At 40.6% G+C, this 15,786-nt stretch overlaps 2 protein-coding genes across 2 annotated transcripts in view; both read left to right on the top strand.

The window, feature by feature from the left end:
- si:dkey-13p1.4 (transmembrane protein 151B) overlaps window positions 1-15,786 on the top strand; it is a 158,309-nt gene that overhangs the window by 132,168 nt on the left and 10,355 nt on the right. The window lies entirely within an intron of this gene.
- The window catches only part of mboat2a (membrane bound O-acyltransferase domain containing 2a), a 38,967-nt gene continuing 30,000 nt past the window's right edge, over window positions 6,820-15,786 (top strand). The window contains exon 1 of the mRNA XM_037486245.2: window positions 6,820-7,142. Coding sequence (XP_037342142.2) covers window positions 7,059-7,142 — 84 coding nt within the window. The 5' untranslated portion in view covers window positions 6,820-7,058. The remainder of the gene's footprint in view (window positions 7,143-15,786) is intronic.

Consider the following 15,786-nt stretch of genomic DNA (forward strand, 5'->3'; position numbering starts at 1 on the left):
TCTAATTCATTTTGATTTTCTTTTCTGCTAACCATGTTAATAATTTTTGGCATTCCAATGGACTTAATCAACTTTAGTATGAAAGGGGCTCTGTTTATGTTTTACAATACTGCCTAACTGCATGTAAACTGTATAATCTTGTTGCAGTGCTTATGATCATCTCATTGTTTATATATAGTTGTTTAGATTTATTTATCTATAATCAGATTCATGCAGTAGAAAAAATATGTGATTTGATTTTGTTTGCTAAAGCTTGTTGGCAGCAGTATGATGCATATCCCATGGGTAAATAACAGAGTCACTGTCTGTTGACGGTAAAACAAAGGGGGTAAATGCCCATAACTTAACTTAACGTAACTTTCTGGATTTGGAAGAAGGCATTTGATCAAATTCAGCTGAAATGTATTATTTTATTTTATATGACACTTATGTCAACTGAACAAGTAAAATAAAAACAAATATGTCACAAACAAATACGTAAAATAGTAAAACTGATCAAATCTTAAAAACCTTTTTTTGGTGCCTGCTTGACGTGTTATCTAAATATATCCTAGTGCACTTAAAAGCAGCATTTGCATTAAAGCACTTTTTTCGGCTGAAAAGATGCAGTGTCTTAGGGGAAGCGTGTCTTTTTGTACAAATACTGTATGTGTAACGTATGTTTCTGTTGTGCTCCGTGTGAAAGGCACAACTAATGTTTGATCTGTACTACCCTGTTCGATATGATACATGATTAACTTTGACTCCTGGATTTATTAATAATTCAATGTAAATTACATGAATCAGTACAGATGCCATCACAACCTAGGCCTAATATGCTGCCTAAAGCTTGCATAAACTGCCGCACTGTAAGTTATTTCCAGGACTCTGTGAGTCAATAGAGTTGTGTTAACATTTTTCCAGACAGCTGAGTGGATTTCATATTTAATGAGCCCAGATTTGAGCCAAATCTTCTGATTGCTTCACACCTCATTCAGCCCGACATAAATAGTATCACAGCCGCCTAGGCGGAACCCTGCGCAGCTTTTAAATCAAAGACTGGGCAGCGTTCACACATTCTTTCAACTCTGCAGCGTCTCCTGGCAAAGTGCTAAATGAAGAGTCCGAGACCCAGCATGACCCTGACTGGCTGTAGGCCTCAACTCCCTTATGAAATGATTCCACACATCTGCTATCCAGAGACAGAGCGGCTCAGTCAGTGAGGGTCAGCAGAATCAAATCCTTCTCTTCACCACTGCAATATATTTCCAGTAACATCTGCCTTTCTAAATGCATACTTTTTCCTTTAAATCAGGACCAATCCAGCCTAATCTGTCTGTCCTGCACCAGTTTCTTGCTTTCTGTTTCTGAAGAGAAGCACTGGACTCCAAGGAGAACAGGCTAATCCAGTAAGTACAGGTTGGGAGCTTTTATGAATAGCACATTGTTTAATATTTTATGGGACCTGAAAAAGCAATAGCATACATTTAGATGAGCCATCATGAAAATGTAGCTCACAGAAACATTGTTGAGATGTACCGCGACATCTAACCTTTGCATAAATAATCAATCCTCTACTTTTCTTGTATTGTATAATGACAAAAGCCTCATAAATGTTTGATTCTCAATTTTGACAACGAAGCTGTGCAGCCTGTCGGTTAGAAATGCAAAAGCTGGAGCTTTTCTGTGACTTATTAAACAGAACATAAGCCTCATTCACCAGCAGCAACCATCCTCAAAATAGACCATGTTTGCATGCAAACAACTTACAAACTTGAGGAACAAGTCAGAGTGGTATTTGATGGATTTGGTGTGGTCACGGCTAGTTAGTCATTTCATGAGAAACCGAACTGTTCATGTTATACACTGCTTTGGTGCACAATGTGCTGTTTTCACTTACCCTTCCTTTCAAACTAAAAGTAAAAAACAAATTACACCAGACAGCTGCAGAGAGAACAATAAGTGAAGCAAGACGTCATACCGTCAGAGACAGAGACCCTCTTTAATGTTGCTTATAATTTGTTTTGAGGCATTCACCAGAACAGAGCAACGAGTGTGTTAGTACACACAAACAGAAAATGTTCCTGTTAGCAGGAACAGGCATCAATAAGGGGGGGGCAGATGTTCGAGCGGGAGTCACTTTTTCCTAATTGTGCTGCCATGACATCATGATTGTGTAACAGGTGGGACAGCCTCCCAATCCCGCCTTTTACATTTCACAAAAGTTGAATGAATGACGGCTTTGTTGAAAATAAAAGCAACTAATGGTAACCATTCTGCAGCTCAACCTTTCCGATATACAAGTGGATGAAATGGAAGATCCTTGTTCTAAATCACAGGTCCAACATTCGCGTCGGAGCTTGGCACAGATCTGAGATCAGGTTGAACGGCCCTTTATAGAAGAGCTTCGGGCCCACAAATAAAGTGGCAGCACATGGGCAGGAACTGAACAAGCGGTGCCTGGTGAACCTGAGCGTTAGCGGCACACTGAGGGACTCCTAATGGGAGAGGGAGGAAGAGAAGGGGGGAGGGGAAGGGCAAAGGTACAAGGGGGAGGGATGGGAGAGACGGGAGCACTGAGGAGAGGGCAGTGAACTGTAACAAAGCGCAGTCTTTTCCCTCAAACTCGGGGAGGAAGTCCAATAATCAGTTCAAGACAAACTACTGGACCTGTGTTTGAATGGATGATCGGCACAGGCAAGGCCTGAACAATGGTGAAGCTAAAAGTAAAAACAACAGAATTCAGTTTGCAATCATCACCCAGAGTCAAGTGTTTGCACCATTTATTCCTGAACGTTGTGTTGACGTATAGCAACCACTGTCCTGATGGCCTAGAAAGGAACAACAACGGTTTTGCTGATACGTTTCCAACAAAACTATTATTAGTGCTACATTACACAAAGAACTGGGTTCTTCTATTAATAAAATCCAAATATGATTACTCCCAGACCTTTCAGCCAAAGGAAATCTCTGGCGCACAGCTTTCATTTAACCTTGCAACCCCTGAAGGACATCCAAAAAGAATAAATTCAAGTCAAATAATTGCGTGACATTTACACGAGCCCCCCATCACACACTCCCATATGAGTGATGGTCTCTAAGAGCTGGGGGTCTGCAGCTGCTTCACCTTCATCATTAGGAGCAAGTGGCTTTTACAGTAATTATTGCTGCTCTCAGGATTTGGCGCAATGAGCCCAAACATGTTGAGTGTTCCTGCACTTCATTATGCTGTGACACGCCGTGTGCGCACCTTCCCCCGTCTTCTCTCCTTCAAGCATTTCACTTCTCATGTATCCCCTAAAAAAATCCCCACACTGCAGGGACAGATGCATTTTGTCTTAAAATCAACTCTCACCTTCTCCTAAGAAAAAGGTGACAATGTTGACCACAGGACGATTCATTGTGGTGATTCACACATTGATTCTTCAAAGTGTCTGCAGATTGGTGTGCAGGAAATAATGGAGTACAACCAGCAGCGTGTGTGGTGTGATCCGTGGGTATCCTGTCGGGAGCGGCAACGCGGGGGCAGCGAGTTCTGTCCGTGTGTCTGTCCATCCCACACCGAACCCTTCAGACGGAGCGTGAGCAGAGTGGAGCGTTCACGTCCATCTGGTTCATCCATCTTCCTGACTGGATCCAATTTTGGCCGCTTTGAATATTCGAACTGCGGTATGCCATCAGCAAAGGAGAATGGAAGCATACCCTTTTTTCTGGTACCGATCAATACTGGAGCCACATCTAAAAAATATCCATGATGGATGACGTAATTAGTTTCATTAGGGCCGCCAAAAGATGAAAGTCTATATGTCATTGCCCAACCAAACAAAAAGACCCTTCTTGTTGCATCCAGAAAGAGATGCTGGAAGAGGAAGCCTGAGTGCAAGACATGAACAATTGACTGGAGTGTATGGACTTTGTTTATGGACACGAGGGGGAACGAAACACAAGGAAATTAAGGGAAATGCAAAGTCGTCCCACTTGTGCATCCTCGAAAGCTGCCAGGCCTCCATTGTGAACAAGTGGGAACCTCCGGCGGCTCATCCGCTCACTGGCACGCCGCTCCGGCCTTTTAAATAGATTAGCACAGGCTTTGTCTCGCCCTGCGCATTCTCATCATCCCTTTCCTCTCCGAGCTCTTTCGGTGAAGTATCAGTCTTTGAGGGAGGCTGTGAGGAAAGGGGATGGGGTGGCCATGGTAACGCCAACTTAACAAAGTGATTGTGGGTTTAATTGGATACCGGAGGGGAAGAACAAAAACAAGGTTGAGTGGAGTGAAATGAATGTAACGAGGCTGTGTCCACCCCCCCCCCCCCCTGAGCTGACTTACTGTCATACTCTTTCTCTCTTTGTGCAGTTATGAACGATCAATGAAGATTATATAAGAGCAGTAGCACATGAGGGGCATGGTGATTGTTTCAGAGAGCGTGGAGTGATGCAGTCCGTTGAGGAAGAGAGAAGGGGCCGCTTTGCATGAATAAATAAGCTGTAATATCCATCAACATATAAATACAAATGAGGGCTTTAACATTTCATGGTCTCCTTTTGCAATGCCAAAATAAAACTGGTTGAACTATTGCATATGTTTGCATATGACACACAACCATAGCCCACACAAGCAAAAGGCACTAAGCCCTTCTTCTACATACTGTCAAAATGTCTGCCATTCAAAACCAGGTTCACTTAGATTTATTTCCTTTACAGCAAAATACAGACGGTTTAGACACAAACGTGTTCACGTTGGTGTGATGCACAGCTACATGCTTTATTACCACTGACACTCGAAGCACTGACGCGTTTCTTTTGAGACAATAAACAAATAGTAATGCTGCCAAAAGCACACTGCTAACGAGAAATCATCCTACGAGGCAGTGATCAAGCATAAGTAGGTGAGTTTGCTTTCTGCTTATTGCTTGATGCTTATAATTAAGGACACTCGCCGTTTTGGGTATTGTTTCATGAATTTGTATATTATTTTCCCTCTTTCTACCCAGTTCAGACGTTGATGACTGCGGGCTGTCCTTCGGGGTCAGCTGAATGTCTCTTTTGTTTGAGAATTTCCATCCAACCTAGTTTAACTTTCCACTCAAATGTTGTGCTTGTCTCGTAACACTGAGCAAGTAAAAATGTTTGGAATGGTTCATGTTAAAAGGTACATAGGTCACAGACTTAATATTCTTACTGTGGGACAATTTTTGGAAAAAAATAATATAAAGAAAAGACGGCAGACTATATAAAAGATGAGTGAGATTCATAATTGGCTCTCTATAGCTTATCTAGCACTGTTATTTTTTAATGGTGAAATATAATTTAATTTGCATCAAAATGCAACTAAACCATGTGTCCCTATAGCAGATCCATCTACCTTCAGATTTTATAAAACCGCCACCTTATATCATTATATAAACTTTCGTCTTGTATTTTACACACTTAGACAAAAAAGAAGTTCATGAATGAACACAACTGGCAGTTTGCACTTGGGTGCGTTTTCATAGATGTGTGAGTGATGCCCTCTATTGGCTATTGTGCCTTCCTGCAAACGTTTTTAAAATCGAAATTTGTATTATTTCAGTGAGAAAATCATACATTACACACTTCAGAGGTATGGTGTACATTTCACGGTTAAGAAACGCATCGTAATAGAAGTTTAAATCTACAAAATATAGAATTCAGTACTAAAATCAGTACTTTAAACCACCAGGTGGTAGTGATAGACGGTGAAGAATAAAAGGCTGCATCATATTAAACTTCGAGAGATTGTTGCGTAATAATTTAGGCAACAAATATCTATGTGATTGATCCCAATAGTTGGATTTTCATAACCAAAATGTGGCGCTCGCTTTGAAATGTCTTTGCAGCAACTTCATTGTACCTCACCGTATACGAGCTATTATACATGCACGTTTGATTGACAGCCCAATAACACAAATATGCCATTTGAGAGTATTTAAACACCTTTATTTTAATCAACAATAGGGAGGAAAATGTAATAACCTGCCTATATTCTTGTGTTTATTTTATTTTTTTGTGTCCTATGACATCCAAACAAAAAACAACCGTTTTAAATCTACGTTCACATTGTGAAAATGCGTGTGCACCCTTTACAACGAGCTTTTCGTTCCCTTATTTATTGCAGCTGCAATAGAAGCTTTGAACAACCCCCACTGCTCTCATTGTAATCGTTCCCCGCTGCCAAATGGCCCCCTTACATCACACATTTCTCCCTCATGTGTGGAATGCTGTAACTGTGAGAAGGGTGGGGCATGGCAGCAGCCGGTTCAGTTTGGTTCAATTCAATTTGCTTTGAAGACTGTAAATCAGGACCACATTTTAATTTGCAACGTAGGATTGGCTGATGGATCCCACTTTATCTTCCGATAGGTTAAATTATGTCGTTTTATGCTAACGCGGAGGCTGGTCCGCCATGCTCTCCACCCACATTATCACCGCTTTCATCGTGGTCAAAGAGTCCCTGCTGCCAAGACAGTTCCCATCCTACACTACAGTACATTCGTTCGTGGGTACGTTACGTTACAACATGTGGAATAAACACAGAAGACGTTTGCAAAAATGCTATTTTCATTTAAAAGTGCACTATAAACACAACACTCAAGCTAGCAACAGAAGCGTCCGTTAAAATGTTTAGTCACCTTTTAAAACGATACAGTGAGGATTTAAACAAATATTTTAAATCAAAACATGGGCAGGTAATACCTAAAGCATCCGTCTCGTGCCAAAGCTAAATACAAATACCAAACTTTTTACGAAAAAACGAAACCCCACAAGAGAGAGATCCTCTTAACAACGCCCCTCTGTGATACGATGCCCCGTGTTCCAAAGTGACGTTAGACGAGAGAGAAAGTGGTCGACGGGGCACTGTCTTGTCGTGGCTTCGTACTCTTTGTTTGGCTGTCCGCTGTGGATGACAACCGTCCAGCCCTTCGCAGCAACAGCAGCAGCGGCATCAGTGAATTTATCACCGCGAACGCCGAGGGGAGTGAAGCGAACCGGAGGAAGGGGAGAGCGAGAGAGAAAGAGAAAGGGAGCGAGAGAGAGAGAGAGAGGGGATTTACGGACCAAGCATGGCTACCCAAAATACTGCATCATGCACTGGATCCACTCTTTTGCAGCCCATCAGCGAAATAATCAATCTCCCCGTTGACCAGGTACGTTTAAAAAAGAAAAGAAAATACGGATTCGCGACCCCTCTCTGTGTATTTTGCATTTTTACACAGCACATCCGTTGTAGGCAGCCAGGCTCATCGGCACTAAGGTTAGCGGAGGCTAACGATGCGCAGCGCTATTCTCTCCAAACGTTAGCCTAGCCCTCACACATCGCGGATTGTTCTTAAAACGTTTCCACCATTGATCCCCCTCCGCCATCCCCAAATATAAAGCTACACCACAGCTCAAGCCATTAGTCCCTTCCTCATCGATGCTCAGAGCCGTATCCAGTGGTTCTCAATATGGTGTCCCAACAAAAATTGAAACTCGGGGAGCCCTTGGATCTACTTTAGATCAGATCCCCACTAGTATCTGGGTTGGTCGGTTTCATTTCTCATTACATTCACTTGAAGTTGCCCCTGGAATAGTGTGGAAGTAACGCTAGGCCACGATGACCAGTGTTGTCCTCATCGTTAGTTTGTTTGTTATGTAAAATGATCCCGATCTAGATGAGGACAACACACTTTTCACGTCTTTTCTTCATTCATGGAGGCGAGATTCGTTACGGCAGTAAATTAGCTATTCATAGTTTCCCGAAGGGGGAATTCATTGCGATGCATGTGCAGAAGTTGCAAATGCACGGACACTTTCACGCGCACAGACAGACTGCCGATCTAACCCCCCCCCCCCCCACTGCGGTCATGTGGACCGCATTTCAAAAGGAAATGCGCCTCTATGTTGGGTATTACGGTAAAAGGGGCTGTACAGCCAAAAAGGCACTGATCATCATTTGAAGTGTCTTTTATCAATATTTGAACTCTCTTTAAATCAGATAGCAGATGGGTAACACTCTTTTGACACTTGGTCCTATTTAAATCTGATCTCCTCTATTAACTTGTACATTTACATGAAATATTACTGTGTACTTTTTGAGATACTTGAAGGTAAAGTTAGTAATATTGCCATTATATTCGTCTTTTTTTCATTTTTGAACTGTCTTTAAATTAGATAGCAGCTGGGTAACACTCTTTTGACACTTGATCCTATTTTAAGTTGACCTCCTCTATTACCATCTCAAATTACATGAAATATTACTGTGTACTTTTTGAGATAACTGAAGGCAAAGTTAGTACTTTTGCCATTATATTCGTCTTTTTCTCAATCTTTGAACTGTCTTTAAATTAGATAGCAGCCGGGTAACACTCTTTTGACACTTGATCCTATTTTAAGTTGACCTCCTCTATTACCATCTCAAATTACATGAAATATTACTGTGTACTTTTTGAGATACTTGAGGGTAAAGTTAGTACTTTTGCCATTATATTCGTCTTTTTCTCAATCTTTGAACTGTCTTTAAATCAGATCAAAGCCGGGTAACACTCTTCTGACACTTGATCCTATTTCATGTCGACCTCCTCTATCACCATGTACATTTACATAAATTATTACTGTGTACTTTTTGGGATACTTGAAGGTAAGGTTAGTAAAATTGCCATTAGATTCGTCTTTTTCTCAATCATTGAACTGTCTTTAAATCAGATACAAGCCGGGTAACACTCTTCTGACACTTGATCCTATTTTAAGTTGACCTCCTCTATTACCATCTCAAATTACATGAAATATTACTGTGTACTTTTTGAGATAACTGAAGGTAAAGTTAGTACTTTTGCCATTAGATTCGTCTTTTTCTCAATCTTTGAACTATCTTTAAATCAGATAGAAGACGGGTAACACTCTTTTGACACTTGATCCTATTACACGTTGGCCTCCTCTATTAACATGTAAAGTTACATAAAATATTACTGTGTACTTTTTGAGATAACTGAAGGCAAAGTTAGTACTTTTGCCATTATATTCGTCTTTTTCTCAATCTTTGAACTGTCTTTAAATCAGATACAAGCCGGGTAACACTCTTCTGACACTTGATCCTATTTTAAGTTGACCTCCTCTATTACCATCTCAAATTACATAAAATATTACTGTGTACTTTTTGAGAAAATTGAAGGCAAAGTCAGCAATATTGCCATTATATTCGTCTTTTTGTTAATGTTTGAATTATCTTTAAATCAGATAGAAGACGGGTAACACTCTTCTGACAATTGGTCCTGATTCATGTTGACCTCTTCTATCAATATGTAAAGTTACATAAAATATTACTGTGAAATTCTTTAGATACTTGAAGGTAAAGTTAGTAATATTGCCATTATATTCGTCTTTTTCTCAATCTTTGACCTATCTTTTAATCAGATAGCAGCCGGGTAACACTCTTTTGACACTTGATCCTATTTTAAGTTGACCTCCTCTATTAACATGTACATTTACATAAAATATTACTGTGGAACTTTTGAGATAACTGAAGGTAAAGTTAGTACTTTTGCCATTAGATTCGTCTTTTTCTCAATCTTTGAACTATCTTTAAATCAGATAGAAGACGGGTAACACTCTTTTGACACTTGATCCTATTACACGTTGGCCTCCTCTATTAACATGTAAAGTTACATAAAATATTACTGTGTACTTTTTGAGAAAATTGAAGGCAAAGTCAGCAATATTGCCATTATATTCGTCTTTTTGTCAATGTTTGAATTATTTTTAAATCAGATAGGAGCCGGGTAACACTCTTCTGACACTTGATCCTGGTTCATGTTGACCTCCTCTATCACCGTGTAAAGTTACATAAAATATTACTGTGTACTTTTTGGGATACCTGAAGATAAAGTTAGTAAAATTGCCATTATATTCGTCTTTTTTTAATTTTTGAACTGTCTTCAAATTAGATATCAGCTGGGTAACACTCTTTTGACACTTGATCCTATTACACGTTGGCCTCCTCTATTAACATGTAAAGTTACATAAAGTATTACTGTGTACTTTTTGAGATACTTGAAAGTAAAGTTAGTAAAATTGCCATTATATTCGTCTTTTTTTAATTTTTGAACTGTCTTTAAATTAGATAGCAGCTGGGTAACACTCTTTTGACACTTGATCCTATTACATGTTGGCCTCCTCTATTAACATGTAAAGTTACGTAAAATATTACTGTGTACTTTTTGAGATACTTGAAGGTAAAGTTAGTACTTTTGCCATTATATTCGTCTTTTTCTCAATCATTGAACCGTCTTTAAAATCAGATAGCAGCCGGGTAACACTCTTCTGACACTTGAACGTATTTCACGTTGACCTCCTCTATCAATATGTAAAGTTACATAAAATATTACTGTGTACTTTTTGAGATACTTGAAGGTAAAGTTAGTAAAATTGCCATTATATTCGTATTTTGTCAATCTTTGAACTATCTTTTAATCCGATAGAAGCCGGGTAACACTGTTCTGACACTTGGTCCTGGTTCATGTTGACCTCCTCTATTAACATGTACATTTACATGAAATATTACTGTGTACATTTTGAGATAACTGAAGGTATAGTAATATTGCCATTATATTCGTATTTTGTCAATGTTTGAATTATTTTTAAATCAGATAGCAGCCGGGTAACACTCTTTTGACACTTGATCCTGCTTCATGTTGACCTCCTCTATCCCCATGTAGTTGTTGCATAAAATTAGATTTTGTAGCTTATGAGCACAGGTGAAATCAGTAAGAATGACATGTTATTTGTCATTTCCCTTCCCTCTATGCCCATGTATATTTCCATAAACCTTTACTGTACAGTTTGAAATAAGAGAAAGTCAGCGCAGTTGGTACTTTGTCCCCTTCAGTGCAGACCACAGGATGTACGATCCAGGGGCCCCTATCAGGCCATTGTTCCTCCTCGGTTGGATGTAGCTGCCGGTGGACTTTTGTTTTTGCACTGACCGCGTTATGCGTGTTCCGGTTACGAAAGGAGTTGCTCCTGCGGGGGTCCATGGGTGGGACCCTCCTCTATCGCTCCAGCAGTTCTGGGGCTGCACCTCATTTGACTTTGACCTCAGATCAGACAAGCTAACCCTCTGAATTGAAGCATCTTACTAAGTGCAGGAAAGGAAACTTACAAGGTTACCCGCAGTAGCGGCAAGCGAAGAGGAAAGAGCCCAGTGCCAAAATGCGGTTCCACGTGGGACCGCTCAGCCTGCACATCAGATTGAGGCAGAGCCCATAGATGGCAGGAGGCCGTAACAACCTTTCTTGAAGTCGGGTTGTTTGGACAACAAACCCTAACCCTAAGAACTCCATCAAAGGCTAAATACTAGCACGAGACTGATAGTGAACAAGTACCGTAAACCTCTATGGCAGACTGTAACCTTCAGGAATCAGGAATCAGGAAACGTTTATTGTCATAATATGTTGGACATACATGGAAATTGTCTTGGCGGTTGGTGCATGACAGAAGACAGTACAATAATGATGACATAGTGCAAATGAGATAAAAATAAAATAAAAGTATAATAAAATATATGCTATGGGTTAGTACGCTAAAAACTAAAGCTATGGGTTAGTAAGTTAGAGGAGATAAGAAAATTAGAAATAAAAATATAGATTATAGATTAAGTGCACCAGCTAAACAAGTGACGAGTGACAAGTGAAAGTGACAAAGTGAATGAATGAACATGGGAGTCCGAGTCAGTCAGGGGGGGCCCCGGCCTCTGTTGATGAGCCCGACTGCCGAAGGGAAGAAACTGTTCGTGTGGCGGGAGGTCTTAGTCCTGATGGACCGCAGCCTCCTGCCGGATGGAAGGGGCACAAACAGTTCATGTCCAGGGTGGGAGGGGTCGGCTACAATCTTTCTGGCCCGCTTCAAAGACCTGGAAGCGAACAAGTTCTGGAGAGACGGAAGATTGCAGCCAATCACCCTCTCTGCAGAGCGGATGACATGCTGCAGCCTGCCCTTGTCCTTGTCCTTGGCTGTGGCTGCAGCGTACCACACGGTGATGGAGGAACAGAGGATGGACTCCATGATGGCCGTGTAGAAGTGCACCATCATCGTCTGAGGCAGGTTGAATTTCTTCAGCTGCCTCAGGAAGAACATCCGCTGCTGAGCCTTTTTCGTGATGGAGCTGATGTTCAGCTCCCACTTGAGGTCCTGGGTGATGATGGAGCCCAGGAAACGGAAGGAGTCCACAGTGGTGACGGGGGAGTCACACAAGGTGAGGGGGGAAGGTAGGGCTGTATTCCTCCTGAAGTCCACGACCATCTCCACTGTCTTCATTGAACCGGTGTTGATGGACCGAGAGGCAGAGACGTGTTTCCCCAGCTTCACGTGCTGCTTCATGTCGGACAGGAAGTCAGTGATCCACTTGCAGGTGGAGGTGGGCAAACCAGAGTTTGTCCTGCAGCAGAGACGGGATGATGGTGTTGAAGGCGGAGCTGAAGTCCACAAACAGGATCCTGGCGTAGGTTCCTGGGGAGTCCAGATGCTGGAGGATGAAGTGGAGGGCCATGTTGATAGCATCGTCTACAGACCTGTTGGCTCTGTAGGCGAACTGCAGGGGTCCAGGAGAGGGTCGGTGAGGGACTTAAGGTGGGACAGGACTAGCCGTTCAAAGGACTTCATGACTACAGAGGTCAGTGCGACGGGTCTGTAGTCATTTAGTCCTTATTATCCTGGGCTTCTTGGGAACAGGGATGATGGTGGAGGCCTTGAAGCAGGCTGGGACGTGGCATGACACCAAGGAGGTGTTGAAGATGGCGGTGAAAACAGGAGACAGCTGGTCAGCACAATGCTTCAGGGTGTGGGGCGAGACTGAGTCCGGACCGGCTGCTTTCCGGGGGTTTTGTCTTCAGGCAACACAATACTTTTTTGGACCTTACACTGACCTACCCTTTAATTAAAAACAATGTATAGAATATGTTTTTGTGTGCATGAGTATGTAACTAAGTATATTTGGTAATTAATTTATTGTTATTTCTTTATTAAAACTGGGTGTTTTGGTTAGTTGACACAAGGCAACACTGTGCAGTTAGGTCATTGACCACAGTCAATATTTTTGTTGTACCAACTACTGATATTGAATGGGAATGGAAACAGGAACATTTAATGGGCGAAATGTTTGTAAATCAAGCTGTTAGGGCTGATCCATCTGACAGTGAGGACAGTGACAACGAGGAAAGTGAGCTTGAAAGGAGTCAGAAAGATTGGATTGGAGTCAGAAAGATTGGATCCCTGCCAGACAGTTAGGAGATCAGGGGTCCGTCAGGGGTCAGTCAGTAGAACAATGTGTGTCCTTCATTCATTCATTCATTTTGAATATGACATTCATATTTGTACTTTCTTAGGATAACGCATGTCTGATCAAAGCGACAGTGAGTCTGTGGATCAAGATGAGGATGAAGACATAGTAGAGGCTGAACACCCCACAATACATTCTGTGCTCGCCCTGGCATAACATTTCTAATGATATCATGTCCCCCCTTCAGTATTTTAAGATATTCTTCAGGTTATTGTAGGTCAGTCGAATGTGTATGCCATACAAAGTGACACAAACAAGCCCTTTAAGTTTACATGTTTTGGATGTGGATTTTGTACATACAGTGTTGGTAATTTCATTTCTTTGTTTAATATTTTTTAATTTATGTTTGGATCCATTTGTAGTTAATGTCCTCAAAATGAACTTCTTTCTAAATGCCTACATTGCTTTTTTGACTTATTTCACTTTATATATACAAGTTGCCCTGAGGCAACAAACCAAAATCAAGTTGGGGGGGGGGGGGGGCGCATACATTTTATGGTTGATAAAAGCTCCCCAAATATGGGATGAAATATGTTTTACTCCACAAATTAACGTCATGCCAATGAAGAAAAATTAAAAAGGACTATGAAGAGAGAGTTCAACAGGGCGTAAAACCGTTGAGAGGTCAAAAGGCACTGCGGCCCTGCACCGCCACCGCCTTTCGGCCGACCCTGCCCCCGGTCCAACTGTTCTCCGGGGCAGACAGTTCTCAGAGCGACCAACCTTGTTGCATCGCCAGGGCGTTAATTAACCAACTCCAGTCAAAGGACCCTGTAGCTCAATAAAAGTGAAGGCTGACGCGTGCCGGCTGAGGCCCACCATTGGCTCGGCTTCTATCTGATTTAAAGACAGTTCAAAGATTGAGAAAAAGACGAATATAATGGCAAAAGTACTAACTTTGCCTTCAGGTATCCCAAAAAGTACACAGTAATATTTTATGTAACTTTACACGGTGATAGAGGAGGTCAACATGAACCAGGATCAAGTGTCAGAAGAGTGTTACCCGGCTCCTATCTGATTTAAAAATAATTCAAACATTGACAAAAAAACTAATATAATTGCAAAAGTACTAACTTTACCTGCAATTTTCTCAAAAAGTCCACAGTAATATTTTATGTAACTTTACATGTTAATAGAGGAGGTCAACGTGAAATACGTTCAAGTGTCAGAAGAGTGTTACCCGGCTGCTATCTGATTTTAAAGACGGTTCAATGATTGAGAAAAAGACGAATATAATGGCAAAAGTACTAACTTTACCTTCAAGTATCTCAAAAAGTACACAGTAATATTTTATGTAACTTTACATATTGATAGAGGAGGTCAACGTGAAATACGTTCAAGTGTCAGAAGAGTGTTACCCGGCTGCTATCTGATTTTAAAGACGGTTCAATGATTGAGAAAAAGACGAATATAATGGCAAAAGTACTAACTTTACTTTCAAGTATCTCAAAAAGTACACAGTAATATTTTATGTAACTTTACATGTTAATAGAGGAGGCCATCGTGTAATAGGATCAAGTGTCAAAAGAGTGTTACCCAGCTGCTATCTAATTTAAAGACAGTTCAAAAATTAAAAAAAGACTAATATAATGGCAATTTTACTAACTTTACCTTCAAGTATCTCAAAAAGTACACAGTAATATTTTATGTAACTTTACATGTTAATAGAGGAGGCCAACATGTAATAGGATCAAGTGTCAAAAGAGTGTTACCCAGCTGCTATCTAATTTAAAGACAGTTCAAAAATTAAAAAAAGACGAATATAATGGCAATTTTACTAACTTTACCTTCAGGTATCCCAAAAAGTACACAGTAATATTTTATGTAACTTTACACGGTGATAGAGGAGGTCAACATGAACCAGGATCAAGTGTCAGAAGAGTGTTACCCGGCTCCTATCTGATTTAAAAATAATTCAAACATTGACAAAAAGACGAATATAATGGCAATATTGCTGACTTTGCCTTCAATTTTCTCAAAAAGTACACAGTAATATTTTATGTAACTTTACATGTTAATAGAGGAGGCCAACGTGTAATAGGATCAAGTGTCAAAAGAGTGTTACCCGTCTTCTATCTGATTTAAAGATAGTTCAAAGATTGAGAAAAAGACGAATCTAATGGCAAAAGTACTAACTTTACCTTCAGTTATCTCAAAAGTTCCACAGTAATATTTTATGTAAATGTACATGTTAATAGAGGAGGTCAACTTAAAATAGGATCAAGTGTCAAAAGAGTGTTACCCGGCTGCTATCTGATTAAAAGATAGGTCAAAGATTGAGAAAAAGACGAATATAATGGCAATATTACTAACTTTACCTTCAAGTATCTAAAGAATTTCACAGTAATATTTTATGTAACTTTACATATTGATAGAAGAGGTCAACATGAATCAGGACCAATTGTCAGAAGAGTGTTACCCGTCTTCTATCTGATTTAAAGATAATTCAAACATTAACAAAAAGACGAATATAATGGCAA

Source organism: Pungitius pungitius, chromosome 14 (genome assembly GCF_949316345.1).
Source record: "Pungitius pungitius chromosome 14, fPunPun2.1, whole genome shotgun sequence".
Classification (NCBI taxonomy): Eukaryota; Metazoa; Chordata; class Actinopteri; order Perciformes; family Gasterosteidae; genus Pungitius; species Pungitius pungitius.